Genomic DNA, 25,188 nt, shown 5'->3' on the forward strand with positions numbered 1-25,188 from the left:
TGTCCATTCAAATCCTTAGGACCTCCAGTCAGTCATACAAGGTATTCATCATCATATGAAAGAGAGAAAAGGGTCGAATACTTCACGCTCTTAGATCCAACAGCCAGAAGAAGTGAACCATCAGCTACACTTCCATAATCACCACTACCTCCACTTCCATAATCACCACTACCTCCACTTCCATAATCACCCTGTACCCATTGGTTCTAGAACCACCATAAGCATTCCATCTCGGTTGAGGGGGTCAACAAATCTTATTGGTTGGAATATGGGTGTCTGTAACACTGTGATCTCGTAGAACATTTACTCAGCACAAGTTAAGAGTATCATAAATTCCACATAAATTTTCGAGTGATGACATTTTTCGATATTCTTTTATATAAATTCTTTTCGATTATTTTGTTATTCCTGCACAATGTAATTTTTTCTTACAATATCGTATTAGGGCCCAAAATAAAACTCCACACAGAGCCCTTAAGTTTCAGCCACGCCACTGTCGAGCATACTCCAGCCTTAATTTTGAATAGGAAATTAACACCGTATTAGCATTATCTCGCATCATCTCAACATTTATATTTGTAGTCTTCAACAATCTTTACATTGTAAGCTGATTCTCAAACAAAGTCATCTCCAATGAGCTCTAACACTTGACAAAGTCGAGTACAAAAAATAAGTTGTTACACAGAGCACAAATAAGAGATGGAAAGAGACGAAAACTTATAAAATTGTGATGTAACTTGATTGAATCTTCTTCACTCTAATCGAACTTCATACCATTGAATTGAACCAACTTCACCATCAAGTTCAAGTTCACAAACAGACTTTACAAGGTGAGAAACAGCATTATCAATTGATTTAAACCTAGCAAGGTCTGGTGGTAAGTTATTCCCTGGCCAGTTTTCTAGCCAACTTTTCAATCTCATCTTTAACTCCTCTTCAGAAACAAACTCCTCATTCTTACCAGGTTCAATTAAAACATAAGTATCAGTTTGTTGATATGATCTTCTCCTCCTTATTGCACAAACCTAGAAACGCGAAAAGAAACTCCAGGTATTAATTAAGATGATATTTACGTAACTACATCTGACTAAAATGCTAGAACAAGAAATGGGTAGGCTTTCTTAAGCTGGGAATGTAGCTTTACCTTATGCATATTGGTCCTACTAGCCATTTTATTTAGCAGTCCAAGGCAAAGTGAAGGAAATGTGTAGCTAGTCCTAGCTACTTGGGTCAAACAAGAAGCTCCATTATAGCATCTCGATGATTCTTTACCTGCACAGGCGAAAAAAGGAGGGTCTTTGTTCAAGTAAATATGTGGAGGATGATAGGTCGAGTGGCCCGTAAGAACTCTGGTGTCCATGGGTTCTCTGGATTAGTCAAGGCGCGAGCGAGCTAGGACAGGTTACCGGGTACATTCCGAAGTTGCCAAAAGCTCATTTTTCAGGGTTAGTCCAATGTGAATTAAGAGTAGAATGATGGCTTCTATGTCAACTAATCCCTCATGAGCAAGATGATAATAACCATTGGTTTTCTATTTAGACTTCAAATTAAAGATGAACATATAGTTCTTATGGATTATGTTTAATGTATCTTGATTTTAATAAATGATTCAATAAGATACAAGGATCCACATTTTAGGTTTGAACAATTTAGGGTTTGAACAATTTAGGGTTCATCACTACCACTGGTTTCCTTACCTTGACGACTATAAACTCAGCAATTTTTGCAGCAATGAACCCAAAAAGAAAAGACCCAAACTCACATAGTTCAATTGAAGAACTTCGTCGAGTCTACCAAGTTACTAGCTAAACCCCTGCCTTGGGCGTTCGGCTAAGGACCGACAGGGCTATAAGAACATCAACTTAGAAACTTATATTCAAATAAAGGAGAATAGAGCTTGTAACTTACAGTTGAAGTTATGAACTACTCCAGCACTTACTAATTGTCTCTCAAAAGCTCCATTCATTGCTGTCATACTTTTTTGCAGAGTTAGTTACCTTGTTTTTCTGGTCCAAGATCTTTAGCCAAAAAAATGTGATAGTTGGGAAGAAGGAAATGAACAGAAGCACAAAAAGAAAACTTTGAAGATAAATAACAAGATAAACAATATCTTCACAAACATGGTTTGTTTATTATTTATGTGAATAACTTTTCGTTGCACCCCACAAATTTTGGCCTTTTCCCCATTTTATTGGAACAAATCCTCGTGATCGTTTTGGTCTTACTCAATTAATTGACGACGTGTCTTTTAATATATTTTGCCGAAGATCTATAACTTCAACTTAAAATGAAAATTACTCGTAAATAAGATGTCACATCAACTTACGAGAGTTTGGTTGCATGTGTATATATGTTATAACAAAGACCAGATTGTCTTTATATAAGATGTGTAAACACTTCCTTTATCAGAAAAAAAGTATATAACAAGTTATTAGATCTCAATAAAGAATTCAAACTTTCCATGAACCTACTTACAATTCATGAAAAACATTGTAACTAAACCCATCTCTCTACTTCCTACTATCTCTACGTATTTTCACTACTCAAGTACTCAACAATGAATATCTAATAGAAAAAAAAATGAATCAGAGACTCTAGAGTTTCACCCCTCTTACAAATAGATATAGTATAACAAAGATGAATAACAAAAGAATGAAGATTTCGTAATGTATCAATATCAAATTTAGATGAAAAGAAAATAGTTATACTACATCTTTTTGCCCAAGATCTATGTGTTTACTCCTTATAGCTCAATTTTTAAACAATATACAGCAACGAAAATTGTTCCGTGTAATGGCAGCATCTCATGATAAACAATCCGCGAAAGTTATAAGGAATTTAAGAAGTTTCACGTATCTATTATTAGTAGTAAAGGCCATTATGCTGGAAACTACATTTAGAGAAAAAAAAAAAAACAATAGCAGTCAGGTTGTATGTGATCACACTGCCAATTTCAAAAAAAAAAAATGAAAGAAAAGAAGAAAGAGGATCACAAGGCCAAAGAATTATAGGTATCCAATAGTGTAATTAGTCTTGGCCATCCATGGTTTTGCCAAAAGATTTAAGGCTTCTTTGGGCCACCATTATAATTCCCATGACTCCAAGTTCCACCTTCTATGGAAGAAGTAATTAGTATTTGAACATGCTTCGAGATGAGATATTCCTTCGTGTGACGGTTGCTAAGCGTCCACCAACACTGACTTGTTTAGCCTGAAAAAGATAGAGACTTTAAATTTAAGTATATGGTAAAAGTTACATACTTAATTAAGGGTCTTATAAAAAGTAGACATATATGTACCTTGATTGCTTTTTCCATAGAAGTTTGCAATTTATATTTCACGAAACCAATGCAGCGCCCGTCTCTCTGTTATAACAAATTGTGTTCAAGAAATGAAATAAGAAATTAAGGATGCGATGTCCTCTTAAGTCGGTAATAACAAAAGAAAAGCCAAGTTAGGAAAAAAGAAGAAGATGATGTCCACATACCCTTTTGGTATCAATTTGGATTCCACCAGGCATGATAGGCCCATATGTCTCGAACTCTTTGGCAATCTGTGCAACCGTAACGTTAAGGGGCAGCCTCTCAATTTGTATGGAGTAGCCATGCTCTGTCATGAAAAGACAGATGAAGTAAATAAAACATAAAAGAAATTAAAAAGATGTCATCAAGATCAAAATGGAGGTTGGAGAATATACCTAAATTTTTCTTACTAGTACTTGTAGGAGCATTTAGTTGCACTGGTGCAACCTTCGCTGTTGCAGGATTTTCTACAGAATTTGGCACCTGCAAGTGCAACAACATTCATTTCATCTAATTTCTAAGGTTTATCTGCATTGCATAAGAATATTTCCACGGACCTAACTTATATAGCCGTAACTAGTCTCATTCTTATATGTTGGTTAGGTCTTTTGAGTAGGTGGCACCTAAACTGGCCAAAAGAGAAGTTTAATGTGGTCTAGGTCAAGCCCATCCGACCCATCCAACCGAGAATATAGGAATGAGAGAATGAATGACCACAGGACCCATCCGACCCATTCAACCGAGTTTGAAACAGCCCATGGGTGCTTGAAGCCCGAAATGGGCTCACTCATTTTTTGACCAGATTTTTTTAGACGAGGCTAAGTGTTTAGCGTGTTTACCGACCTCTCTTCCTGGCCAAACCCCGATGGAAGCCTAAAGTACTCATGAGGGTTGGTTAGGCCCTATTTGGACCCTTACTTATCGACTACTTAGTACTTCATTTTTTTTTATTGACATACATCGTACTCTACTTGATAAGCTATAGAATATACCTTTATTGATCTTAACATTGATGCATAAGAAGACTTTGAAGCATCTTCTTTCGAATTTGTTTCCTCCATATCCAGGGATGGTGTGTCTACCTTGGCTTTCACAATTGTGGGCCATTCATTCCAATCTTTCACAATTGCGGGCCACTCATTCGATTGGGAATTCTTAACTTCATGTTGATCTTCTGCATGATCTCCCACAATTAGCTGATCTTTCTCGAATGCCGATTGATGATCTACTAGATAACTCTCATTATCTAGAGATTCTTGGCTTTCCACTTCGACAGTTTCTTGTAAATACTCCTTTACTTGATTTTCCACATTAACATGGTCTTCCATAATTTCCGTCTCATCATCTGTTCCATCTTCTAAGCTTTCATCACTAAATTGAGACAGTAGGAGTTCTAGTTGAACTTCTTCTATTTCCCGTACGTCATTAGCTAGATCTTCCTCAGAAGGTCCAGTGGTCAAGATTGTAGATATTGCAGGTTCGTCAGTTATAACCTCAATCGGTAAGAGTCTGGGTTCCTCAAGTCCATCAACATACCTTAGAATTTCATGTTTAATAATGAAATTTGTTCCTAGTGAACCTTCTCCGTGGCGTAGGAATACTGACCGAACAAATTTTCTTTTGAAATTGTTTTCTCCCGTTAACGAACCAGTTATTAGTAGAGATACCCCGCACAACTCCACCAAATATGCATCGACACTTAATATATCCGCTTTATAGCGGATTAGGACCATGGAGTCAAAGTGTTCTTTAATAGCCTGCATATAGACGAATCATTAGGAGAATAAGTATCTGACTCAGGCTATTTAGATTCAGATACAAAAGTTCAACTTTAATATCAAAAGACTTACTTCAATATTTGTGAATGTAGTCACAACGCCATTTAGTGCCGGACAAGTAAGTTCACTTGAATCACCATAAAATATATGAAGTGACTCGGGAGAACTATGAAACACGTTGTAATAATGCTTCTCAAATTCTTCCGATATTTTACGGGGACACGAAATAAACTTAGAACACGGTTTTGGTGTTGTCATATCTGCAAAGAAAAAGAAATTAACATACATGAGAAAATTTATATAAAACCTAAATCCTAAGGATTGAAAAAACACTAGTTCGTAGTTCTAAATCCTAAAAGGATAATAAAGAAGAAACTACGTGAAGTGGTTTATATGTACTCTAATTTTAATATTACGAACAAGTAATTTCTGACATCGAAAAATTAGATTAGGTGCACTTGAACTGATCCAGATATAGAAGAAAAACCTACTATTGAGTAACCCTACTTGTGCTTTGTAAAATATGAAAATAGAACAACAAAATATAACACTATAACGAAACCGTGAAAAGCTAACGAAAAACATACTTTTAGTGTAATCCTTGAAAAGAAAGACCGAAGAATAAATTTGATTGGACTTCAGTTGTTGTATTTATAATAGTGATTTAGAATCCTAAGCTACTTTTCTTTTGAAAAGAATCCTAAACTATTTCTGATTCTATTTTTTTTCCTAAACCTATTACAACTCTTACAAATAAGTGTTCCAAAAAAAAAAACAAAATCTCTAATAGATAGGTAGAATAGAGATTTTATAGGTAGGTCCCTGAACTCTTTCCAAAAGTATTCGGCCACCCTCCTATATTCTGGGGGGTGATTTAATGAGCTCGAGCTCATACCCTGATGTATGAGCTCGAGTTTGTAGCCGTGGATTTCGAGAGATCAACGGTCATCGAAAAGATACCGCTGGCCTCCTCCTTAAGTTAAGGGAGAATGAAAACCAACAGAAATTGGGCCTTTACTTGTATATAATTACAAAATTACCATTGCTTCTCTCCACTGCCGTCTTTTTAATTGTCCAATTCCACAAACCACAATCATCAGTTTTCCATTTCTATATCTTAGAAAGGATCCTCACAGTTGCTTCTCATATTTACCAAATCTTGCAACTCATCCCTCTCACTAACCCTCATCTCCCCTTCCATCTTTTATGTATCAAACCCTCTCTCTTCTCTGTCTCTCGGTTGACTACTCAACTTCTCCAAGATATCATTAATACATATTTCTTCAATTAGGTTCCTTAATCCTACTCAATCTAAAACCCAAAATTCCAGTAGATCAAAGATAAATCCCAATTTCTTTTTCTAATTAGAGGGTACATTTCTTCATACAAACAATTACTACTACCAGTAGTAGAATTACTAAACCATTATGAGAGAAATTTGATTATTAAACCCCAAAACCAAATATCTAGAAGGCTATGAGATTTATTAAGGCAAATTATAAATCCTCTCATAAACATCTGTCAATTGAATAAACCCCATCAAGTATACAAAATCTACCAAAATAAATCAAGAATTTATTTTCAAGGTAGAGAGAGAAAGAGAAAAACAAAAAGAGAGAAAACTCATTAGGAAAATCGAAGGTTTTGGTAGAGTGAAGCAATGGCAATGTTGTAAATAAATGTAACTAAATGACTCAATTTCTGTTGTTTTTAATTTCTCCTTAACACAAGGAGGAAGACAGCTGTACTTTTTTGGATGAGAGAAATCAACGTCCACACAGCTAGAGCTCATACCGTGCGGAATGAGCTCAAGCTCATTAAATCACCCCTCTTGCTAGTATATCATGCTCTACATAGTACTTCTTCCTTATTGGGGCCACACCTCACCAACCCACCTAAATAGTTTTGAGTTAATTCCTATATGGCCCCCTACTTTGTGACCAGCTTCCTTTATGGCCCCCTTTTTTTCGTAAATTCAAATATGGCCCCCTATTTTCAGGTAAATGTCATTACTACCCTTCTTAATTCTAAATTTAAAACATTAAAAAAAAATTATTTCCACCTCACCCCTCTCTCTCTCCACCTCATCTCTCCCTACACCTCACACCTCTCTCTCTCTCTCAAATTCACCTCTCTCTCCAACTCACCCCTTTCTTCTCCGGCAAGGTGGCCGGCCGGAAAATTTACCGGCCGGCCACCTTCAAACCTAAAAAAAAAAAAAAAATTCTCTCTCCTCTCTCTCTCTAAATTTTTTTGGTGGCCAATACGCGGACAACCGTTTTTTCTATATGGACAACTATTTTCGGGCCCGGTACAAGTCAACTATACTTGACTTTGATTTAATAAGGGGACAACTCCATAAAGCCTTAAAAATTAACAGTTACTAATTTGTGGACCATTAACAAAAACAATAATTAAAAAAAAACCTAACTGTCTTCTTCATCAACATCTTCTTTTTCTTCTTCTTCTTCTTCTTCTTCCTTCTTCCTTCTTCTTCTTAGTGTTATTCTTATTTCTTCTTAGTGTTATTCTTATTTCTTCTTTATTTATCAAACCCTAATGGATGAAGAAGATAAAACCCCTCAATCTTCACCTGAAGACGTTTTTCCCGGCGTTTCTGTAATACGAATTAATAACAATGATGAGGTAAAACTATAACTTTGCTAATGTTGTTTTGTAGTTTGGAAGAACACAAAACGGTTTCATGGCAAAAGTTCGAGTTGAAGTAGAAACTCCCAGAATTTCGGATGAAATTTCCGAAATTTTGTTACCGTTCTGGGCTTTTACTACGAAAATATGGTATGATTTCATGTACTTTGCGACGAAATTGGCAAAGTACATATAAAATCAGGATGGCATCCTATTTTTTCTAATACTACTTGTTTATTCTTTAAAATTGTGTTATAGAGCACCCAATTTGACTCACAAACATCATCGCTTGGAGACGAGGCCATACCTTTAAGAGCTGAATTTCCTGACTTTAGTAAACACTTCATGACTAAGAGGGTATGCTTATTTTACTTACGCTTCGTATATTTTTTTAATACTCCATTTGTACAAATTGATGGAAATATTTCTCTCTAATTTCACAGTTTTTCGAGTCAAGAGAGTCAGTTGTTGACTGGTGCACGGAGAAAGGGAAGAACAATCTCTTCGTCCTAGTTAAAAGATCTGGAAGAAACAAAAATAATGAAGGGAAAGGGTCATTCACTTTGCTGAGGTGTTCTAGGGGTGGTACATATGCAAGTCACAAGGCGAAGAATTTCAAGTCCAACACAGACCCCGCCAAAAAAAGACGCACAAGTTCTTCAAAGTGTGATTGTCCTTTTTCTATCAGAGTAAAATGTTTGGAATACGGAAAGTGGAGTGTTGAAGTATTAAACGGCCGTCACAACCACGCGTTGGCGCAAAATCTCACAGGTCATGCATTTGTTTCTCGGTTGAAGGAGGATGAACGGGAACTTGTTTGGAGATTGACAGAAAGTGGAGTGCGACCCAAAGAACTTTTGTTGCTTCTAAAAAAAAAAATAACTCAGAAAGCCTTGCTTCAATGATAACTCTGTACAATGAGAGGGCAAAGTTGAGAGTAAATCAGAGTGAAGGACGATCAGCATTGCAACAGTTTATGAAGTTATCAACTGAGTACCACTATCTCGTGAAGTATAGGTGTGAGAAGAACTCTAATCAGGTGAAAGATCTTTTTTTCGCACACCCAAAGTGCATAGATCTTGCTCAATGTTTTCCTCAGATATTGATCCTTGACTGCACGTACAAGACAAATCGGTATAAGCACCCTCTACTTCAGGCCGTCTCCACAACTTCAACAGGAAAATCGTTCACAATAGCATGTGCTTTTATGTCTAAGGAAACTACAGAACACTACGTATGGGTTCTAGATTGTCTGAGGCAGTTGTATAAAGTGGATGATCTTCCTTCTGTTATTGTCACTGACAGAGAACAAGCTTTGATGAGTGCAATAGAAATTGTGTATCCGGACGCTAATCACATCTTATGTTCATGGCATATAAACAAGAACGTTCGAGCTCATGCAACCTTATTGTTAAAGAAGGTTATTTGTGAAGGTAAACATGTTGATGATAAAAATGTTGATGATAAAACAGATGAGCTTAATAAGATTGTGGATGAATTTTTCGATGAATGGCAAATGATAACATGGTCGGATACAGAGGAAACATTTACAGATAGATGTGATAGGTTTGCAAATAAGTGGAGTAAAGTCTCAGGGGGGTTGGTAGCATATTGTCGAAATACTTGGTTAACACCGTATAAGAAACACTTTGTGCGTTGTTGGACTGACAAAATACGGCACTACGGCACCACCTCCACAAGTAGAGCAGAGGGACAACACAGTAGGTTGAAAAAGTTTTTAGCTAACTCTATTGGTGGTTTTACTGTTTGTTGGGAAGCAGCTCACAAGTGTTTTGAACACGAGCTTATCGGAATAACAGACTCATTTGAGAAAGATTTGAGGAATGTTAAGCATCACCACCAAACAATTATATTTGATAATTTAAGAAATGTGGTTGCCCATCGTGCAATGGAAGCTATGTTGGTAGAGCTACACAAGGTTGAAACTTGGGCAAGTGCTAATGTTTGTATGTGCATCCTGCGTAGTACCCACGGGCTTCCTTGTCAACACGAATTGCAAGATTATTGTCATTCTGAAACACCAATACCACTTGATGTCGTAGACCGTTACTGGAGACAACTATCATATAATGTGTATGCGGAGGTAGAAGACTTGAATTTCGAAGACCTACCAGAACTTAAAACGGCTAAGGAAAGATGGGCTAACGCCTCAAAACCGGAAAGAGAACAAATGAGGATTGAACTTAGGTTATTGGGTGCTCCAAAAACAACTAATATGAGAGAGCCAACTGAACCTATTGTTGGAAAAGGGCGTCAACCAAATAAATCAAGTCAAAAAGATCGTTCTACCAAAAGGAAACCATCACACTTTGAAGTTGTAGATAAGATGGTTGTGAAGGATAAGGCAATGGCTAGAAAAAGAGCTAAGCAGATAGCAGTTGATAAATTGTCTAAAGATATAAGTAGGTATAAAGATACCTTTAACCATCTTGATGCTAATATAGAAACTTTGTTCAAGCAGAAAGCAGCTAAACTCCCTGTATTTAGGAAAAGGTCGACCGAGAAAGAAGAACATCTGCCAATGACTAATTCTGAGTTTTTGGATTGGATTCCTGAAAAAATGAAAAAATATGTTATCGACATCAACAACGTTCCCTCCGATGGACACTGTGGGTTTCATGTTGTTGGATACTTTGTGTTTGGTTCGTCAAAGAATGTTGGAAGAGAAGTTCGAAAAGTAATGTATGATCACATTGTAAATAACGAAGAATTTTATTCGAATATGTGGTCTGAGGTTGAGGTGCGTAATTTGAAAGTGACCATAGGCTGCTATGATAAAAGAGCGGAGGAGCCAAATTGGATGTACATGCCGGAAATGGGGCATGTTATAGCGGAAGCTTTCAAAATTCCAGTTGTGCTGCTATCCCATACATTGAGTCTGACTTTCTTACCAGTAATGAATCCTCCAGACGAAATGTGTAATGATATAGTGGTAATGTGTCATGTAAATTATAACCACTACGTTTTACTCAAGCTCCGTCCGTACAGTCCGCTTTCTCCTGTTCCACAAGCAGCTTATTATGAGAAGGTGCAAGGCTCATATTTTGATCTATGGTTTAAGAAGTTCGAAGGTCAATTTCAAAGTTTTAAAGATATGATGTCAAAAGAGAAGGTCGACAACGCCGTCGTCATAGTCGGAGAGGACAACTTGCAATGATTATATTATTGGTACACCATATTATTTAGGTATTTTTTTTATAGAAAAAACGGTATGTTTACGAGTCATTATTTTAAGTGAATATAGTTCCTATTTTAATTTTTTTCGATATATAATACTCCATAAAAATAAAATAAAACACTTAACTCGATAATTTCGTGGGTTTTGTACGAAAAAATGGCATAACAGAACCTATGTTACTACGAAAATCTGGCATAACAGGGCAAGTTGCCAGATTTCGTCATAACTTAGCTTCTGTTATGCCATTTTTTCGTAGATTTTCTGCGAAAAAATGGCATAACAGAAGCCAAGTTGCGACGAAATCTGGCAACTTGTCCGATTATGCCCGATCTTTCGTCGTAAGATATGTTCTGTCATGCCAATTTGCCGTGGGAAAAATGATAATAGTATGAATTTACGTTTTCAACTTTTCTTCTATATCGGACTTGAACAACTTATTTTGGAGAAAATGATAACGGTATGAACAATTGTAATTGAAGGGACGTTGATGAATAAGAAGTTTGAATTAAATGGAAGTCAAGTCATAAACATAAACCACACACAAAATAAAGGTTTTCGGTAACAATGTAGTATCACCGTAAAGTAACATAATCCTAACAGAAAGTAAATATTGTGACTTGAAAAAATGAAATTCATATCACTCTTCGTCGTCTTCCTCAGAACCCGAATTACTAGATTCATCTTCCTCTGCACTATCTTCTTCAGAGTCGGAACCAACGGATCCATCTTCCTCTTCCACATCTTCCACATCTTCTCCGATTTTCTCTGCCATCAGAACCATCTTCTTCTTCATGGTTGGATTGATAGGAGCGTCATCACCTCCGCCGCAGGTTTTAAGTGTAGAAGCAAATTTTTTGACTCGTGCTTTCTATAAAACAAAGAACATGTCAATATTCGTAGTAGGCAAGTAAGTAAATATATAATAGTAAAATTCAAAATTTTACCATTCTTTCATATAATGATTTGTAGTCCATTAGGTCCACCGTAGGATCGACAAATACACGTGTCGTTCTTCGATTTGGATTTGAAACAACAGGATGTGAATTGCGTGCAAACCACTCATCATAACCTTCAATACTCTCGTAAGGGAAACTTGCGGGAACACGGTGATCAGTACTCAAGGAGTGACATCCAGAATTATTCCAATCCCATAGAGCTGACTGACTATAATGAGCAATATAGTGATGCGGAGTAAAGGTTGACCGAACTATATCGTGTACGTGAGGTGGCGGCGGTATAGTCTGACGATAGTCTAGTTGACGCAACGCACGTTGTGGGTATAAGATAGAACCCATATCAAAGCAAATAACCATACCTGTGTAGTATGCTAATCTCTCAATCGGATAATAATCACGTGAAGTGGCATATGGGTTCCACACGACCTACAAATATTTATAAAATGATTGTTATATGATATTTAATAAGTTACAAATGGGTCATAAGTAAGTGAAAATCTTAGTTACCTGTGTCACCCTTGTGTCGTCAAGGAATTCTCTCAGATTCCGAAGACTTTGTTTTACATCCTTATACCGCGACAACTCTGCCACCCATTTTCCAGCTATAGGAGTACCTTCACGAAAATTAGGTTTCTGTATCCGTCTACCAATGGTAGGGAAATGCTCGTATATCCAAACCTAGGCACGTATAGTGGTAAGTGTTACAGATCCAACTTTCATATTAATATAAGCAAATTTATTATATACTAACTTACCATGAGAATGGGGAGACATCCTGAAATCTGTTTGCAGGTTTCTCTAGTAGCTTGAGATAACTCATGCAACAGAAAGGCTAAGCAAGCTGATCCCCAACTATACTTCCCAACATTATTTATGTCGCGCATGCAGTCTAGGTACTGTACATTGATACGACTGCCGCTTTTATCAGGGCACATGCAACACCCAATGACGTACAGTAGGTAAGCCCGAGCACATCGCTCTTTCTTCAGTTTGGAATCAGTGTCTTTTGACCCACTAAACTTCGTAAGAAGAAACTCTAGTTTCACTGATTTTAATTTTCCCCCAGATAATGCCGATTTTGCATGTGTTGTGGCAAGTCCGAGTGTGTCTTTCAGTAACTTGAGAACTCCTTCGAGCTTCAACTTGCCACTAGATGTGCCAGTTACAGCTAGTCCTTCAATAGGCAAACCCGTGATGTGTTTCACATCTTCAAGAGTAACCATCATCTCTCCGAATGGGAGATGAAAAGTATTCGTCTCTGGGTAAAATCTCTCAACAAATGCAGAGATGAGGACTTCATCAACTTTACGGTGAACAGTTTCGATGAAAGGAAGGAACCCTGAAGCACTCACCATTTTTTGTACGTCCCTACATTCCTCTCCCAAATCCCACTTGTTCAACCATTTAACTGGCGATTTGACCTTTAATACTCTCTCGGTTATCTGCAAGTATACGAAAAAAGTTTTTAGCTAACTCGTTAACAATTAAAATTTAATAACAAAAAACCAAATTGAGAAGTTCAACAACTTACTGATCCATCCCAAATCCGATTCGCTATATGCCACTTATACATGTGCAGCAACGACTTCTCAATTGGATATCCTTCTTCAGACTCCGTGTTTTGTTCGTGATCAATGTCTTCATTTAACATTGATTCAGTCCGATTTGGGATACTTTCTCTGGTCGCAAGATTCGTTGGTTGGTCGGCATTGCTCTTCGACCTTATTTCTGCTCTTCTTTTTCGCTCTAATACGACTGGGACATCATCCCTTTTTTGTTTTTTCCCGCTTCACATGAAATCAAATTACAAGCAATTTTAAGTTCAGTGGAGTTGAAAACTACCCTCTAATTCATTGAAATGGAGTCAAAATTAGTGAAAAACAATAAAATTGAGTGGTAATAAGTAAACATGAAGTGAAAAATTACCCTCTAAAAATCTACAAAGTTAAGAGTTATCTCCCGAAATTTCCAACAGATTTCGGAAGTTTCGCCCGAAATTTACAACAGATTTCGGAAGAAACTTCCGAAATCTGTAAAATCCACCTGATGGGGGGAGTTTCTCCCGAAATCAGTAGCAGTGACTGCTACTGGTTTTGGTTTCGGGAGAAACCTCCGAAACCAGTAGCAGTGACTGCTACTGTTTTGGTTTCGGGAGAAACCTCCGAAACAGTAGCAGTGAAGTCCTACTTCACTGCTACTGTTTCGGAGGTTGAAGCCCACGAACAGTAGTAGTTCGTGGGCTTCGAGCAGATCATCTGCTCGTGTTTCGTTGATTTCATACGAAACACGAGCAGATCTACTTTCAAAAAAAAAAGGGTTTTGAAGATATTGATTCTAGGTTTAGCAATTTAAGGGGGTTTAGAGTTTTAGGGTTCTAACCTTTGTCTTTGAGAAGATACTACAGCAACTCCCTTGTCTTTCTTTGGTGCCATTACCACCACTGATTTTCTCTCTTTAGAAATTAGTGAGTTTGTTGATGAAGAAGACCATGAAGAACAAGAAATAGAAGTCTGAACTAAACCTAGGGTTTATGGAGAGGGAGGTCATCAATAATTAATCTGGTTCTAAGGGGACTTAAGTGAAAATAATAGGGATTTGTCCCCTTAGAAATTGATGTCCATCTAAAAAATCAAAATTTTTTAGGTTGTCCACATAAAATAGTTGTCCATATAGGAGAAACGGTTGTCCGCGTATTGGCCACCATTTTTTTTTTTTTAAAAAAAAATCTCTCCACTCTCTCTCTCTCTAAAACTCCGGCGAAGGGGGTTTCCCTTCGCCGGAGGATCTGTTCACGAACTCTTTTGAGACCCATCTAGGTTTGATCTAGGAGACCTAATGGGGTTACCTAAATTTGAGAAAGTTTTGTAATCTAGAGGTGAAGTAGGGCTTCTAACTGAGTCAGAATCAGAAACACCTTTGACATTAAACCCTATGAACAAACCAGGGATAGTGAAAAAGGAACTCTTTTTATGCCCTAAATCAGATTGATAACTAGGGTTTTGTAGAGAATCAGACATCAAGTGATCCTTGCTTTGATCTTGTTCAAATGATCTATTTCTCTTCCTCTCCATTACCTTCTCAAATGATGAACTACCTACCCTCTGGATAAACCCAAAACCCTCTTCTGCATTATATCAAAAGAGACAAAAATCAAAACTTAGAAGCTAAATTGACAATGAGACTTGACTGATTTAATCAAATAATTTCAGATTCTAAAATACCCAAATTATAAAAACTTCTTTAGATTCATCATCAAGCATTGGATCAAACAAAAACTGGAAAAACACATATAAACTTGAAGATCAGTCACAAAATGCAAAGAAATAGGAGAATCAGAAGATCAAATCCAAAATTACTTGAATCAAAAGAAAGCATGCATGTAAAGATCAACTATATCAAAAGCTAATCAAACCATTTTGCCTCAAATTGACGAACCCAAACTAAACAAATACCCATTCATGAATGATTATAGATAAAAAAAAATCAAAATAGAGATGAAATCAAAACCCCATTTATAATCAGAAACAATTATGAAAAATTACCCAAGATTACAGAAAAAGGGTATGATCGATCGAATGGGTCTACATCATTAACCAAAATAAGAAATGAAATGGAAAACTTGCCTGGTTTTCTTCTCTGAAATACAATTTAATAAGTTTATCAAGAAAACCATATATATATATATATATATATATAACTTTCATATATATGTACCTGAATAGCCATTGACATTTGTGATCTGGTTGAAATAGTTAAAATTCTGAGATGGGTCATCACTACTCATGCAATTCCAGTTCAAGTTCCACTAATTTTGCTGAAGGGGTGAGTTGGAGAGAGAGAGGTGAATTGGAGAGAGAGAGAGGTGTGAGGTGTAGGGAGAGATGAGGTGGAGAGAGAGGGGTGAGGTGGAAATAAATTTTTTTTAATGTTTTAAATTCAGAATTAAGAAGGGTAGTAATGACATTTACCTGAAAATAGGGGGCCATATTTGAATTTACGAAAAAAAGGGGGCCATAAAGGAAGCTGGTCACAAAGTAGGGGGCCATATAGGAATTAACTCAATAGTTTTTCGAGAATCAAAATTCAACTTGGTCATTTTTTTTTGGTCGCAGCTTTGGGGAATAAAGAAAATTCTCCGGGGAATAAAGACTTTTCTTAAAACTAGTCAAATAAGATTGACTTTTATGTTTCTTTTTTATTGCTAAGGGGCTTCTAATTTTAGAAGATGCTATAAAAAAAGGCTCCTTCATCTCATCACCTCTCTCTAACACCTCATCTTCTCGCCACCTCATCATCTTCTCCGGCGAAGGTCGTCGGCCGACCAGTTTTCCGGCCGGCGACCTTCAAACATAAATAAAAAAAAAATTTCTCTCTTCCTCTCTCTCTCTCTAACACTCCGGCGAAGTGAGACCTTCGCCGGAGGTCCGGTCTGTCCAGGAACAGACCTTGAAGGTCCCGGATCTGGTCTGTCCATGAACAGACCGGATCTGGTCTGTAGACCTTCGCCGGAGTGTTAGAGAGAGAGAGAGAGGAAGAGAGAAATTTTTTTTTTTTTGTTTGAAGGTCGCCGGCCGGAAAACTGGTCGGCCGGCGACCTTCGCCGGAGAAGATGATGAGGTGGCGAGAAGATGAAGTGACAGAGAGAACAGATGAGATGGAGGAGAACTTTCAAAAAAATGTATTCTGTATTCCCCATTAAAATTTATTCTCCGGAGAATTTTCAAAAACATCTGGATTCCCTCGACAATTTATTCCCCGAAGAATTTTCTTTATTCCCCAAAGCCGCGGCCTTTTTTTTTGTTAAGGAATTCAACTTGGTCTTACTTCAAGAAATCAATACAAGAGAAACTACAAATCTTTTTATAGTTCTATCACAAATGCAATTAGATTATGTGTGCTTGAACTGATCCAGATAAAGATCGGTAATTGTTTTGTAAAGGGTTGAACAAATAGACAACAAAACATTAATAAAAAATCAGTAACCAGACATAACAACCATACTGAATCATGAAAAGCTAATGAAAAAAAAACTTACTTGTAATATAATCCTTGAAATAAAAAAGAAACAAACCTATGATAGTAAATTTGATTGGACTCTAAGGCCATGTTTGGCGCGCGGGAATGAAATGTGATTCCCGGGAATACCATTCCCGTAATGAGATTCCTGGGAATCAGATTACTTATTTTAATGTTTGGTTCGACCAGGAATAGGAATTTCATTCCTGATGGAATCCTAACTTGGTGTTTGGTTTGTATAGGAATGGGAATGTAAATTTTTGTAAAAGTTCACTTTTACCCTTACATAAACTACATAAAATACACATTAACTTTGTTATATATTAAAATCATTATTACTTATTCAAATTTATAAATATGAAATAATAACACGATACACCAAGGGTTAGAATTTCAAGATAATAAATAAAGGTCTTAATAAAATTTTATTTCGAAATAAAGTTCTGCTCATAAACCTAAATAAAAAAATTTGTTCATAAACCTAAATAGTACTTATTAATACCAAATCCCACAAAAAAAATTAGACTGAATAATTTTTTATATCTAGGGCCTATTTTTTCCAAGTAGCCTTAGAACCCAATATAGACGACATTCAGGTGGTAGTGCAAAGAAAAGAGCTGCTTTCGAAGAGTCACTATTGAGGATATCTGCTGCTTTTAGCATTTGATCGTAATCCAATCCTTCGTGTAACTTGGATAACTCGGCTACCACTTTAGTTGCAGTTTCATTTTTTTGTTATGAGTAAGAGCTACAACCATCTTATCCATATATTCCTTCGTTCCTTCAGCAATTTTTTCAATCGAACTAGCAATGTTTCCCAAACTCGTTATGAATTCATTTGATTTTCGGAAACGTTTCCTCTTATTAGAGTTTGAGGTTTTTGTTGTTGGAGCTGGACTGGGATTAGGTTTTCTCCTCGTTAGCAAATGATGCTTCAGAATCACATTCCCTATTGATTTCACCATCAAACCCATCAACACCATCTACGAAGGAATCATTTTCATTTGCATCAATTTGTTCCTCGTCGTAAGTTGGTGCTCCTGTCATCCTTTCTGTTTGCCCTCTCTTTCAAAAATATATCTGTCAAAGCATCATAATGTGGGAATGGCTTACTTCTAAGCCCTTTGGCGGATGGATGAGTCTGAAAAAATAAATATTTAAGTGATAAATAAAGAACTCAACATACACAATAAATTCAATAAGAATACTAATAAGTCAGAAAGTAAATGGACTTACCTTAACCCATTCGTCCAAAATTCTCTTTTCACATATAATCATTTTGTCTTCATCACTCCATGTAAACCCGCTTGCGTTTGAAATAATATCTGAGATAGCTGCTGTCTGTTTTTTTAATATTTTAATTCGTGATTCAATGTGAGGCATCCCTTTAATATTGCATCCTGGTAACTTTTCTTCCATCAATTTTTCTAGATGAGAAAGATATCCTGATCGGAAACCATTTTCCGCCTTCCAATGTCCACCAATAGCAATTTCTATCAGACATTCGACCAGTTTGTCATCTTCTTTAGGTAGCCATAAATGTTTTGTTGGTCTGGAGCGAGATTGTAGATCAATAGGAGGTGTCATATGGATATATAAGAAACAAGTATATCACATATAATTAAATAAATAACCAACATCAATGAACAAACTTGCAATAAAAATAAGATTATTATAACTATATATTAGTATTTGATGTAATTCGGAAAAGAAATAAACCAGTTTTTTATCTAATATGAAAATTAAGCATTTCTAGATGTTTGCCACTCATTGAACATTTTAGATGCTAATTCATCCCTCCATGTAGACCACTGTCCTGAAGAATCGATATGCGATATTGGATCACCATGTGGCTGTGTATAATTTAACATATATCGGTCTAATGCTTCTTCTAATGGATCCACTGACATTTCTTGGCGAATGAGATTGTGATAGAGACAACGAGCCATTATTATCCGATTATGCATCTTAACGGGATAAAATGAAGGACTTCTCAAGATAGCTCATCTAAGCTTTAGTAACCCAAAACATCTTTCTATCACATTCCGAGCACTTGAATGTTTCATGTTAAAAAACTCTGCAGTAGTGGTAGGTGTGTATCCTTCTCGCCAATCATTTAAATGATAACGTTGACCTCTATATGGGCCAAGAAATCATTCACTATTTGGATATCCAGCATCAACGAGATAGTAAAAACCTAATAAAAGAAACTAGAAGTTATAATTTTTATTTAAGGTGAGACAAAATACACAAGAAAATAATCACTGAAATCACATGTTTATACCATGAGGAACTTTCAATCCGTTTCTCCTAAGTAAGGCGTCCCTTAGAACTCGGGAATCCGCTGCCGATCTCTCCCAACCAGCCAAAATGAAAATGAATTGCATATCTTGAGAACACACTCCTAATACATTGGTAGCAATATCATTCTTTCTTGTCCGATATCGAGGTTTGTCATTTTCTGACACATTAATTCTTATGTATGTTCCGTCTAGAGCTCCCAAACAATTCTACATCAAAATTAATTTCTTATTCAATTAAGATGTATTTCTTACTTCATCTAACCTAAAAACCTTATTATTCAAAACATAGATAAGATGTATACCTCGAACCATTTCCATTTTGAATCAGTTGAATTCTCAGAGACAGCTTGAGATTTTTTCAACAAAACTGATTGCAATCGAATTACCCCATTTAACACGTTATTGAAACATCTACTAATTGTTTCTCCTGAACGAAAAAACCTTATTTTTATAGTTCTATTCTTCACATGGTGGGCAAGTATATGCAAAAATATCGCGACCATCTCCTCAACCAAAACCTCATTTGTGTCATTCACTTTACCAACAGTGCACAACATTTTACACAAAATGGTAAAAGTTTTCCTATCCATCCGAAATTTTTCTCTGCATACTAAATCACTATCCCAAACCATTCTCTGCATGTTCTCTGTACGCAATTTATTTGTAAAAGTCGATGATGACTTTAATATGTAAGACCTATAATAGTGTTCGACTTGAGTGACGACCATCACGGACAATAACGTCAACATATTTAACAATAGCCTCAAATTATCTAAAATAATCAAGATTTTTCGTTTTCTTGAGGCGATTAGACGAGCCATAACTGCATATGAATCACATGTCAATTAATTAGATCTCTAACACCCACTTCTTTTTTCTATTCTTTTTTCAGAAAATCACTTACTTCTTCTTTACTACCAAATTCCTAATTAATGTTTAGAAATATCATACTGTTTTGTCAACAAAAAAGAAAAGAAATAGTATCATACTGTGTACAACTATCCTATTAATATTGGGTGAATCAATTATTTTTTCTTTACTATCATGATTAATGTTTACAACTACCCTACTACTATTGGGTGAAAATCTACTATTTAGTGATACTAAAGTGTCAACTAGCAGGCAACTTACTCTCAACAAAAAAAGAAACTAGCAGGCAACTTGGTGGGTTTCAATAAGGAAGGACCTGAACCTCATTCTCTTCGGTACCCTGTCATGCATCTAATGCGATCTTTCAAAATCAGTTTCATTCATTTATCAAAACCAATATTCAATTCATTATCTTATCAAACACGGAAGTGGAGCAACCAATAGCCAGATCACACACAAAGCAGAGGGATTCCCAATCAATGTCACCTCCCAGACGAGCGGTCAGGAGTACGTCCCTGAGCCTCGAACTGGAGGCACGAGCACCAATGGCCAGCAAGTGAAGCACTCTACTCCCACAGGTCTCATGACTAGTGTCGTCCACCTCACCAGTCTCACACGGATCACAACCGTGTCCACATGTCATCCTACCCTCAATGGCTACGTGCCCGTAGGTTGACATAATCCGCAGTCGGGTACATACAAGAAAATCCCAGTAGTTCACAATCATCGTAAAATCAGTTCGAAAACATTTCTCGTATCGCATCAAAACATTTCAAGCATATTTCAGTTCATCACATAAATCGAGTTTCATGCTACCTAAACTCTAATTATAATGGCGCATATATAACTGTATAATCTAGCATATTCATTATCTATAAAACCATGCTGGATAAAGGATTCAGAACCCCTACCTCAGTCCTTGCATCACCAAAGACTTTCCGCCTACCAGACGAACTAATTCCTCCTCATTCGCATACTCTGGGATAAGGAAGAATAACCATAAATCGAATAGAAAGATTAGGTTCTTCGATAAGAACCTTCTCACGACAAAACAATAATTAAAAGAAAACGATAAAAACTTAAAACATAAAAACAATCAATAACGCTAGAAGACTTCGAATAATCGATTTGATCTCTAACTTTCATAGCCATGTCCACTGAATACTCGAAATGCATACAAATCGACCAACCGACTTCCCATAAATTCTATTTTTCATGTTAGAGTCATCATAAGCTGACAAACCATATGTTGAATTCCATACTATAAATCTATAGCTAAAACTGTCCATTTATATGAAATATGATAAAATTCGGGTAACTATCTCTATTCCAATTTATTCCAAAAACTAGTCCAAATATGAAATTCGAGCCGTAAAATAATTCGGCAGCACCCCGTCTGTATATGATCACCCCAAAATAGTCCATAACATTCTAAACATGATCCTGAACATAAACCATTAGAAGAAATCGAATAATAATTGTCTAAATAGTTCCAAATTTCGATCCCAAATGAAATTAGTCCAACTATACAGTTATCGAAAAAACCATTCAATAACCATTAAATTTGGACGAAATTGAAAATTTCTGAACGGATAGATACGTAGAACAAGTCGAATAGAATTACCTGGAAGAAGTTTCATTGAATTCCGACTAATACGCGCGAAGAAATCGACGAAAGAATAATTGAATAATTTGAGTTCCAAACACTTATTCTCTCGGCTGGATGAGTTTCAAATTGGTTTTGAAATGAAAAAGGAAAACATACTTAATTATATATGGTGGGGTCCACATGCAATAAAAAACCATCTCCCTCCAAATCGCGTCACACATGCACACCAAGGGACAAACTCGGTTGGAATGTTGGATTGCAAATTGGGGTGCCACTTGTCACATTCTAAAGTGCCCATTTTACTTACCCATTTTAAGTCTTTTGTTTATATGGAATTCATAAAAAGTCCCCCTATATTTATATCCAACTAATTTGATCTCCACGAGTTTCTTTATGACCCCCCGATTAAGCCTTTTTTTTTTAAATGCCGAACAGTCTCACTTCTAACCGTAGTCTTTTATTTCTTTAACCGAAAACATGGGATGTTACATTACCGCACCAAACTATGCATGAACGGTAGTTCGGTTAAATAATCGAACCAAAAGTCAAAATTTTGTCAAGAATAAACTTTCAAGTTTTCAACTTTAAAACTTTTTACAATTATACTTAGAACGTGCTAAAAATTAGTGTTACCTCACAAACCATTAAGTCTATATGTATGTGATTAATACGACATATTCTATCGACATTCGAGGAAGATTACAAATGATAAACAATTGAATCCACCATCCATCATGTAAAATCATATATCCTTACATATATAATATATAAAAGGTAATAATAAATGGTTTGGTTCGGTTTTTTCGTTTCTCCGTCAAACTAATCCAACTACCGAACCAAACCACTCGGTTTTTACATTTTAGTATCCAAATCAATCCGGATAACCATTGGATCGGTGTCCAAACCGCCCAAATATGTTTGGATTGGATTGGTTTGGTCGGTTCAAATACTGAATGTACACCCTAACTTTTTTAAAGAGTAGGGGCAATTTGAGTATTTCACATGTTGTATTTCCTTTGGTTAATTTTGGGGACGGGAAAGGAAGGGAGAGTCTCTAAGAGCATCTCCAATGCAAAACTAAAAAACACTTAATTGACTTATGTGCCAAGTTTCAATTGAGTGTCTATAATTTAAATCATTCTCCAATGCAACACTAAAAAAAACTTTAATAGTTACATGTCACACATACATTTAATAGAAAAAATTGGTTGAGAAAGAAAGGTTTTTTATTGGTTTGAAAATTAAATTTAATGATTAGGACACTTAACACTATCAAAAGAGATCTCAAAAATAGAGTTTGTAATTGAGACATCTCAAAATTAAATGCTTCAACATCATCTTAATATCTTAATTGAGTTTTGCATTCAAGATGTTTTTTTCTATAAAAAACTCTAAAGTCCTAGCTGACACTTATGATTTTAAGATTAAGTCTTGCATTGGAGATGCTCTAACTCCTCAATTTGACGACCATCAGGAAGAGCTCGAGCAACTAATTCTAGGGTTTATCATTAAACTTTAATCTCCGCTTTCGTAAATTCAAATTTAGTCCCTTTTGTTCACGTCGTCAATTAACTTTTATGGTTAATTTTTTTGTTTCCATATTTGTCCTTCTTATGAGAATGATTTTGTAAATTCAAAATTGACTCCCTTTTCAATTTGGGTTAATTCCTAAAAAATTCTAATTATTTTAGAACAAGTCATGGGGCCAAAATGGAATTCACTTACATAAAATAGAAACACCTCCTCTCTCCCTCGCTCTCCTCCACATCATCTCTCCCTCTCTTTCCTCCATCTCATCGCCTCTTTCCTCCACATCATCTCTCCCTCTCTCACCTCCATCTCATCGCCTCTCTCTTCCACATCATCTCTCCCTCTCTCTCCTCCATCTCATCGCCTCTCTCCTCCATCTCATCGCCTCTCTCCTCCGCACCATCTCTCCCCACCTCATTATCTTCTCCTGCCACCTTCAAAAATTAATTTTTTTTTTTTCAAATCTCTTCCTCTTCTCCCTCTTTTTTTCCCTTCATCTTTCTCTCTCTATCTCTAATCTCTCTATCTTTAATCTCTCATTCTCTATAGCTCCGGCGAACGGGAGGAGCCCCTTCGCAGGAGAAACCAGACCTTGAAGGTGATTTTCGAACAAAGTTACCTCCAATGAAGTCTAACACTTGACAAAGTCGAGTACTAAAAATAAGTTGTTACACAGAGCACATAAGAGATGGAAATCAACGAAAACTTATAAAATTGACTTTATTGAATCTTCTTCACTCTAATCGAACTTCATACCATTGAATTGAGCCAACTTCACCATCAAGTTCAAGTTCACAAACAGACTTTACAAGGTGAGAAACAGCATTATCAATTGATTTAAACCTAGCAAGGTCTGGTGGTAAGTTATTCCCTGGCCAGTTTTCTAGCCAACTTTTCAATCTCATCTTTAACTCCTCTTCAGAAACAAACTCCTCATTCTTACCAGGTTCAATTAAAACATAAGTTTCAGTTTGTTGATATGCTCTTCTCCTCCTTATTGCACAAACCTAGAAACGAGAAAAGAAACTCAACGTATTAAGACTACGTGTGCGTCCTCGTAAAATGCTAGAACAAGAAATTGGTAGGTCTTTTTAAGCAGGGAATATAGCTTTACCTTATGCGTATTGGTCCTACTAGCCATTTTATTTAGCAGTCCAAGGCAAAGTGAAGGAAATGTGTAGCTAGTCCTAGCTACTTAATTGGGTCAAACAAGAAGCTCCATTATAGCATCTTGACGATTCTTTACCTGCACAGCCGAAAAAAGGAGGGCCTTTGTTCAAGTCGAGTGGCCCGTAGCAACTCTGTTGTCCATGGGTCCAGTGGATTAGTCGAGGCGCGAGCAAGCTAAGACAGGTTACAGAGTATATAGCGAAGTTGCAAAAAACTCATGTTCGGGTCTAGTTGAATGTGGATTGGAGTAGAATGATGGCTTCTATGTCAGCTAACTCCTCGCCTTCATGTAAATTAATGATTCAATGAGATACAAGAATCCACATTCTGGGTTTGGATAATTTTAGCGTTCTGAATTATCCACTCTCTTAGAATGATAAAAACAGAATCCTCAGCAAATCATGTGTTTGAATTCTATGAGTTTTCTGTGTAATTAGGGTCTATTATTTTTTTGGGTTCATCACCATCACTGATTGCCCTACCTCGACCGTCATCAACTCGTCAATGTTGGCAGCACTGAACCCGAACTCGAGTTACTCGCTAAACCAAACCATTGCCTTGCAAGTTCGGCTAAGGACCGACTCCGCTATAAGAACATCAACTTAGGAACTCACATTCAAATAAAGGAGAATAGAGCTTGTAACTTACAGTTGATGTTATGCACTACTTCAGAATTTATTAATTGTTTGTCAAAAGCTCCCTTCATTGATGTCATACTTCGTCCCAGAGTTGGGAAGAAGGAAATGAACAGAAGCACAAAAGAAAACTTTGAAGATAAATAACAAGACAAGATAAACAATATCCACA

At 36.4% G+C, this 25,188-nt stretch overlaps 5 protein-coding genes across 5 annotated transcripts; 1 reads left to right on the forward strand and 4 right to left on the reverse strand.

Moving 5' to 3' along the window:
• Positions 1 to 517: 517 nt before the first annotated feature.
• Positions 518 to 2,108, reverse strand: LOC147566190 (protein CHLORORESPIRATORY REDUCTION 7, chloroplastic-like). The gene is made up of 3 exons (XM_086652682.1): positions 1,909 to 2,108; positions 1,145 to 1,272; positions 518 to 1,025 (listed from the first exon to the last, which is right to left on the reverse strand). Exons 1-3 carry the CDS (start codon positions 1,973 to 1,975, stop codon positions 753 to 755), a joined length of 468 nt encoding a protein of 155 aa, XP_086508808.1. The 5' UTR covers positions 1,976 to 2,108; the 3' UTR covers positions 518 to 752.
• Positions 2,109 to 2,842: 734 nt separating this feature from the next.
• On the reverse strand, positions 2,843 to 5,696 carry LOC147566191 (nuclear transport factor 2-like). Its single transcript, XM_086652681.1, has 8 exons — positions 5,667 to 5,696; positions 5,152 to 5,339; positions 4,294 to 5,058; positions 3,697 to 3,784; positions 3,487 to 3,608; positions 3,299 to 3,364; positions 2,994 to 3,210; positions 2,843 to 2,944 (listed from the first exon to the last, which is right to left on the reverse strand). The coding sequence occupies exons 2-7, from the start codon at positions 5,335 to 5,337 to the stop codon at positions 3,130 to 3,132; spliced, it is 1,308 nt and encodes a 435-aa protein (XP_086508807.1). The 5' UTR covers positions 5,338 to 5,339; positions 5,667 to 5,696; the 3' UTR covers positions 2,843 to 2,944; positions 2,994 to 3,129.
• Positions 5,697 to 8,629: 2,933 nt separating this feature from the next.
• On the forward strand, positions 8,630 to 10,906 carry LOC147566192 (uncharacterized). Its single transcript, XM_086653745.1, has 2 exons — positions 8,630 to 9,478; positions 9,515 to 10,906. The coding sequence occupies exons 1-2, from the start codon at positions 8,630 to 8,632 to the stop codon at positions 10,904 to 10,906; spliced, it is 2,241 nt and encodes a 746-aa protein (XP_086509871.1).
• A 505-nt stretch (positions 10,907 to 11,411) lies between these two features.
• On the reverse strand, positions 11,412 to 12,303 carry LOC147566193 (uncharacterized). The gene is made up of 2 exons (XM_086668204.1): positions 11,872 to 12,303; positions 11,412 to 11,795 (listed from the first exon to the last, which is right to left on the reverse strand). The coding sequence occupies exons 1-2, from the start codon at positions 12,238 to 12,240 to the stop codon at positions 11,565 to 11,567; spliced, it is 600 nt and encodes a 199-aa protein (XP_086524330.1). The 5' UTR covers positions 12,241 to 12,303; the 3' UTR covers positions 11,412 to 11,564.
• Positions 12,304 to 23,900: 11,597 nt separating this feature from the next.
• LOC147566194 (protein CHLORORESPIRATORY REDUCTION 7, chloroplastic-like) lies at positions 23,901 to 25,107 on the reverse strand. Its single transcript, XM_086653765.1, has 3 exons — positions 25,030 to 25,107; positions 24,933 to 24,967; positions 23,901 to 24,218 (listed from the first exon to the last, which is right to left on the reverse strand). Exons 1-3 carry the CDS (start codon positions 25,094 to 25,096, stop codon positions 23,946 to 23,948), a joined length of 375 nt encoding a protein of 124 aa, XP_086509891.1. The 5' UTR covers positions 25,097 to 25,107; the 3' UTR covers positions 23,901 to 23,945.
• Positions 25,108 to 25,188: the final 81 nt, after the last annotated feature.

Source organism: Eschscholzia californica, unplaced genomic scaffold (assembly GCF_041429995.1).
Source record: "Eschscholzia californica isolate CP2 unplaced genomic scaffold, dmEscCali1.0.p SCAF_1, whole genome shotgun sequence".
In the NCBI taxonomy this organism is placed as follows: domain Eukaryota; kingdom Viridiplantae; phylum Streptophyta; class Magnoliopsida; order Ranunculales; family Papaveraceae; genus Eschscholzia; species Eschscholzia californica.

Excerpts from the sequence above, each read along its gene's own strand:
- LOC147566190 (XM_086652682.1), bottom strand. The coding sequence starts at position 1,975 with ATGACAGCAATGAATGGAGCTTTTGAGAGACAATTAGTAAGTGCTGGA. Across the intron at positions 1,273-1,908 it reads AGTAGTTCATAACTTCAACT|GTAAAGAATCATCGAGATGC; the intron begins GTAAGTTACAAG and ends TCGCCTGTGCAG. Across the intron at positions 1,026-1,144 it reads GTAGGACCAATATGCATAAG|GTTTGTGCAATAAGGAGGAG; the intron begins GTAAAGCTACAT and ends TCGCGTTTCTAG.
- LOC147566191 (XM_086652681.1), bottom strand. The coding sequence starts at position 5,337 with ATGACAACACCAAAACCGTGTTCTAAGTTTATTTCGTGTCCCCGTAAA. Across the intron at positions 3,609-3,696 it reads TACTAGTAAGAAAAATTTAG|AGCATGGCTACTCCATACAA; the intron begins GTATATTCTCCA and ends TTTTCATGACAG. Across the intron at positions 3,211-3,298 it reads CTATGGAAAAAGCAATCAAG|GCTAAACAAGTCAGTGTTGG; the intron begins GTACATATATGT and ends TATCTTTTTCAG.
- LOC147566192 (XM_086653745.1), top strand. The coding sequence starts at position 8,630 with ATGATAACTCTGTACAATGAGAGGGCAAAGTTGAGAGTAAATCAGAGT. Across the intron at positions 9,479-9,514 it reads AAAAGTTTTTAGCTAACTCT|AAGTGTTTTGAACACGAGCT; the intron begins ATTGGTGGTTTT and ends GAAGCAGCTCAC.
- LOC147566193 (XM_086668204.1), bottom strand. The coding sequence starts at position 12,240 with ATGGTTATTTGCTTTGATATGGGTTCTATCTTATACCCACAACGTGCG. Across the intron at positions 11,796-11,871 it reads AATCATTATATGAAAGAATG|AAAGCACGAGTCAAAAAATT; the intron begins GTAAAATTTTGA and ends TTTGTTTTATAG.
- LOC147566194 (XM_086653765.1), bottom strand. The coding sequence starts at position 25,096 with ATGACATCAATGAAGGGAGCTTTTGACAAACAATTAATAAATTCTGAA. Across the intron at positions 24,968-25,029 it reads AGTAGTGCATAACATCAACT|CGGAGTCGGTCCTTAGCCGA; the intron begins GTAAGTTACAAG and ends ATGTTCTTATAG. Across the intron at positions 24,219-24,932 it reads GCCGAACTTGCAAGGCAATG|GTTTGTGCAATAAGGAGGAG; the intron begins GTTTGGTTTAGC and ends TCTCGTTTCTAG.